This window comes from Microtus ochrogaster, unplaced genomic scaffold (genome assembly GCF_000317375.1).
Source record: "Microtus ochrogaster isolate Prairie Vole_2 unplaced genomic scaffold, MicOch1.0 UNK50, whole genome shotgun sequence".
Taxonomy (NCBI): Eukaryota; Metazoa; Chordata; class Mammalia; order Rodentia; family Cricetidae; genus Microtus; species Microtus ochrogaster.
Genome location: NW_004949148.1, coordinates 1447706 through 1453844, shown reverse-complemented (window position 1 = coordinate 1453844; position 6139 = coordinate 1447706). Strand labels below are relative to the sequence as shown.

The window sequence follows — 6139 nt, the reverse complement described above, 5'->3', positions numbered from 1 at the left end:
TAAACCAGTACACATCTCTTGGTCCAATCTAGTACACATCTCTGGGGTCAAATCCAGGACACATCTCAGTCCAATCCAGTACACATCTGTCAGTTCAATCCAGAACACATCTCTCAGTCCATTCCAGTATATATCTCAGTCCAGTACAGTATGCACCTCTCAGTCCAATCCAGTACACATATCAGTCCAATCCAGTACAAATCTCTCAGTCCAAATCCAGTATACATCGCTCAATCCAATCCATGTTGGAATTTTGCCTTACCTGAGCTTGTACAAGTCAGCGCTTCAGTGTATCCATGTGTGTTATTCTTCTGTCATTTCTAGTAAGCATGTGGCTATCCACTACCTTTGAATCTTCCGGCCCCTGCAATGATCTCTGAGCCTTGGGCAGTTATGATATATATATCCCATTTAGAGATGAGCACTACATGATCCCTCACCCTCTGTACACTGAACGGTCGTGGGTCTCTTTATTAATGGCTATCTAATTTAAAAAAAGGTTTTCCAGGCAATGGTGGCACATGATTTTAATCCCAGAACTCAGGATGCAGAGGCAGGATGATCTCTGTGAGTCTACAGAGTTAGTTCCAGACAGCCAGAGCAACACATAGAGAATCCCTGTCTCAAAAAAGTGAGAAACAAAACAAAAAGAAAAACAAAAATCTTCTCTGATGAGGGATAATGTATACACTAACTTTTGAATATGAAGGTAAGAACACAGGGTAGTTTAATACTATGCCCATTAAACAGACTAATACAGTATTATGTTCGCATTTAGGGCCTATGACTTAGCCAGACAAGAGTACAAGTCATGAGTTCAGTATTGTAGAGTAGGCTTTGAATCCATCGGTTACCCTTATAACATAACTATTGCAACAGTGCGCACATCTTGCCAGGTCATTGGTTACTGTGGTTTTCAGGGTTCACAATGGGGTAAGATAGTTGAATATTTTTCTTTCCTTGTAGCATAAATACAATCTCGTGGAACTATTAAAGTTATCAAATATTAATGAAGTTTCTGGTTTGGTATCAATTTCTTATTCAGACATCTTGTTTTTCCCTGACTGACCTCTTTTGTATTTGTTTCCCAGTGGTTAGCATAATAGTGCCTTTTAATTTATTTCTAATATTGTCATCAATTCCATTTTAATCCATAAAGATTGAAAATTCAGGCTGGAATTGTGAAATTGAAGGAGGAACTAATTACATGGCCCGGCAAAGGGTATCATCATGGTTATGCTCATGCCTATGAATTGTCTGGGTATCGTGTAAAACTGCAGTTTCTGCTTCAGTAGGTCTGGGATGGGACCTCATATTTTAGGAATCAAAACTATCCTAGGACTATACAAAAACACATTTGAGCAGCAAGCATCTAGCTTGATTAGGTCTTGTTGTGCATTTATGTAGGGCCACAATTAAATAAATCTAAGGAGATTAATGTTTATGTTGTTTCAAAAGCCACCCCAGGCTCCCTGAAATGACATTAATTAGCTCTTACTAGCCAGGAAGTCACTTTTGTGTCTACATGAACCCCTTTATATATTGTGATGTTTTTCTTCTGATTTTATTTTTTTATGATAAACATTTAAAAAGCATTTGTTTACTGTTTTGTGTGCATGTGGCATGCATATGGAAGTGACGAGGACAACCTGCAAGCGTTGATTCTCTCCTTCCACCATGTAGGTTCTGGGAATCAATGTCAAGCTATCACACTTTGGTACAAAGTCATTTTCACCTTCTGAGCTATTTTACTGGTCCTTGTCTTCACACTTAGTGGAGATATAGTTAGTCCATCATGGCCACTGTTGTACACATGTGTGCTCACATGTATGTGTTTTTGTATACATATGTATAAAAAGTTATTTATTGTCAAAATTATTTTGGAGCCAATGTACCTACCACTTTCTCTTCTTCCCTTTAGGAATCTAGGATTTAAGATCTGTTTCAGTAAGTTCTTGTTCTATACCTATGTTTGTTTTCTGTAAGAAGTCTATAAAATTAGACAAGCTTTGTTAATACTTGCCAAAATTCTGTTGCCTTTTATTTCATTACATGTTCAATAACCCTAGCCTGCATCCGATATACCCCTAGATATACACAAAGTGCCATCATACTGGCCGTCTAGCCTATAAAGCTCATAGTACAAAATTGCTCAAGGCAGAATCTAGAAAATGTCAACTTCAAAATAAGATGTGTCGAGCCATTATATTTATTACCACATGGCCAATAAAAAGAAGTACTTGTGATGTAATTAAAAATAACATACCAGGTAAAATTGGTTGTCCAGCAATTCCCAGTGGCGCCATTCCAAGATTATTCATTGCTGTGGCCCATGCAGTTGGATCAGACACAGGCAGCGTCATTGCAGCAGAATCTACATTCAGAGTCCTAGTATTATCAGCTGAAATGAAATGACAGGGCAAATAATTTGTTGTGTTGAGGTTCCAGTATCTAGTTTAGCTATTAGAGAAAACTGTGGCAAACACTTTACAAAAATGGTGAATGGACAAGTGGTGGATAAGGCCTCAATGCAATGCTACTTTTCTTACAAGGATTGAAATAATACAGCTTGAAGTGGCAGGAAGTCATGAAATTTGAAAACAATTTACCAGATGGCATTTTAGTGTATTTCCTTTCTACCCTTTCCCCCGTCTCTCCCAATCACAAATGTACACATCAAAGGAGATTGGAATAATTAAGAATTTTCTTATCCTTTGTCTACTAGCATATTACTTCAGCAGATTCTATTCAAACCCCTCAGAAATACAAACCAGGAAAATAAAATCATCCAAGGGCTTCTGTAGTTGGCAATAAAATATGAAAATTACATTCCTGATGAGATTTTAGGTCCTTGCAGTAGTACGATCGAAAGAGCTGAGCATATATATCATCAGCTAATAGAATATTCTGGGGGTTAGGGGAGAACCAATGAAAACACAGACAGTCCACATGGCTCCTATCCACAAAGGCTGCAAGTCTAGTTGGAGACAGATGACGATGATAATGATAATGACTGTTAGTACTAGCACCACCTCAGCCTTCCACTACTACTCATTATTGCGTGCTTACCATATGTCAACTAAAGCAGCTGGCATGCGTCATTGTCATTTAACTTTTGGGACAAAGCTATGAGGTGGGGAGGATTTATATCTGCATGTAACAAATGAGAAGTTTCTAAAGATTATCTCTTTTACCCAAGGTTGTACAAAATACATACATTTTAGTCACTATGGTCTACTTATCCCTAATGAAATAATTAAGAGCCAAGGAAATACTTGAGTGGTATAGACTAGATTACTGAAGATTAAGGAATAAAGAGGTTCTGTGGTCTGAGTAGGTAGAAATTATAGAGAATGGATGTTAAAAGAGTAGTACAGAATTATATGGAGTAAATTTTGAATGATAGCTCGCTATTAACTAGTAAAGAAAAGGAAAGGACACCCCAGAAAAGACACTGAAGTGGGTTATATATACAAGGGCATGTGATAACTGAGTTGGGTAAGATATAGTCAATAAGTTATCTGAGCACAAAAGGGTTTTAATTTGGGAATTTTCCCCCCCGATAGCTGATAGCCTCCAGGTAAAAGAAAACCCCACTGCCTTTCTACTACAGCCCAATATGAACATCTGCCACTCAGACCCCTGAAGGCAACTCTGTTCTAAGTGTAGCTTATTGATGTCCATCATGTCCGTCTAAGCTGGCAACATCAGGGATGGTCCTTGGCTGCGTTATTTATACTTGTGCTATTTTAGTCCTGGTGAGAACAAGTAAACGTCCAAAGACATTAGTTTTGAGATTCCAGTTTTTGTCATTCTTCTGTGTTGAATTTGCCTTCCCTCCAACAACAGCCACACACATACAGAGAGGGGGGGAGGGGGAGAGAGAAGAAGAGGACCATAAGTATCCCACATTACAGCCTGAGCTGCTGACTGCCCTGCCTGCAGCAACTCTATCTAGTCCTCACACCCATGTTCAGTGCTCTCTTATGAAGACATAACTTAAGGCTAAACATAGCTCCTCTGGAAATATTAGTAAGAAAACAACATATATCATCGAACATCCTTTGGGTCCAGAGTTTACAGAAGCAATAATTAGGTCCAGCTGGATTTCCAATTTCCAGGCAGCAAGTGTTTAGGGGATCTCTGATTTGAGACTCAGAATGGCTCCCAGGGAATACAGGCAGTTCCCCAGGAGCTAGGTCCCAGTGTCAAAAATGCTTTTCTTTTGCCTCTTTTATTTATCCCCAGCATGGCTATGTCTTCCTGTGAAAAATAAAACTAACAACTCGGGAACGCTTCTCAACATGGGACGTGAAATCCAATAATGGCACTTACAACATACCAACCTCTCTAAACTGAACAAATCTGGGGGCCAGGGAGAGAAGGATAATGATCTAAACTGTCAGTTTTAAAGGACAATACAGTAGTCTTCTTTTCAAAATGGCTACTAATCAAAGAGCCTGTTAAGATGTTCGAGAGCACAGTTCCCGGAAAAACTTGTTTATAAGGACAGATAAGGACCCTGTGGAACTAGTAGCATTATTTTGCCACAATGGCTGTCATTCCTAAATTCCCATGTGTGTTTTAAATGTTCTTCTCATCTCCCTCACTTCTCGGAGCACCTAAGCCCCACCTTGTCAAATCCTACTCATTTTCCATGGGTTATCTTAAATACCGCAACCTTTCCTGTGAAGCCGCTTCACTGGAACGAATTATTCCTTCCTATATGTTCTCATTACATTTTATCTTGTATGTGATTTTTATATGTTTGCTTATTCTTAGAATCCTCCTCAAATCCAGTTTTTGGTGAGTCATGCTATACAGCAGGTTCTGAGCTAGCGACTAGGATACAGAGATGAACAAAACCTGGTTACTGGAAGAGCTTGCAGTACAGTGGGAGGCACAGATACACAAAGAACCAAATATCAATTATTGTATTAAGCATTACAATGAGTAGAGTGCTGTGGACTCCAGGAGAATAGTTCATGCTACAGGAATGGGTTTAGGTATACGTATCTGGAGCTGGGAAGGAAGGAGATGAGTTTTGCTGGAAAAGATCATTTCAATGTGTCCTTAAGAAAGGCTATGATTTTCTTCCAGATAATGAATTGGAAGATCATCAGGTTAGAAAAGCGTAGGAATCAAGAACTAAATATTTACTACTGACTGTCTTGAATTATAGCTCTTGGCTATACTTCTATCTTCTAGCTAGTCACTCTTTAAGGTCAGAGATGGGGCTTAAGAGATGAGGGATCTTTTTAATAATGTTTTTGAGACAGAGTCTCTTTACATTGCCCTGGCTTGTTTGGAGCTGATAGAGATTTGTCTGCTTTTGTCTTGTAAGTACTGGGTTACAGGTGCATGGCAACCAATTCTCAATAGCAACTAAATATATGTAGGAATTTGCTTAGAGTTACAACCAGAGATAGATCTATGCAACTAATAATTTAGTCTGATCTTATTACCTATAACCATGTGCCTATATCAGCACAATCATTTATGTAAGCAAGATTGCAAAAGTTTTCATTCAAAGACAAATTTTAGGTGATCTTTTGCTTCCCAGCTATCCAGATTAATGGTTCACATTAACAAAGCATGCTATGCTAAATATATCTGTAGAATTATCACTAAGTGGTGGAAAAGTTGAGCTTTAGTCTAATTCTCTTTCAAGCCTAATATGGATATCTGGAAATTTCTTTAAGTATCTTATCAAACTAGTCTCACATCACAGAGGAGGATGCCACCATTTTCTCTGACTCCTATAATTTACTAATAGCACCCAAGAAGAACAGAAAAAGCTAGAGGTGGCTCACTGTCTAAGAGTGCTTAGCATGCAATTTTGAGAACAAAAGTTCAGATCCCAGCACACACATAACATCTGAGTACCCCTATATCTTCAGTTCTAAAGTGGGTGGAAAGGAAGGGGTTACTGGTGTTTGCTGAATTCCAGCCTAAGATAACACAATTCCCAAGTCCATGGAGACACCCTGCCTCAAAACAACTGGCAGAGAATGATAGAAGAGGAAAAACGTGGCTCTCTCCTGGCTTCTATGCATGTGCCCAGGCAAATATACTTGCATACATATGTGCACATATGTACACACACACACACACACACACACACACACACACACACACA

The 6139-nt window shown here is 38.8% G+C and overlaps 1 protein-coding gene across 2 annotated transcripts in view; it reads right to left on the bottom strand.

Moving 5' to 3' along the window:
- Enox2 (ecto-NOX disulfide-thiol exchanger 2) overlaps positions 1-6139 on the bottom strand; it is a 266870-nt gene that overhangs the window by 73509 nt on the left and 187222 nt on the right. For both annotated transcript variants that reach the window (XM_005369525.2, XM_026777255.1), the window contains one exon: positions 2267-2401. In XM_005369525.2, coding sequence (XP_005369582.1) covers positions 2267-2401 — 135 coding nt within the window. The remainder of the gene's footprint in view (positions 1-2266; positions 2402-6139) is intronic.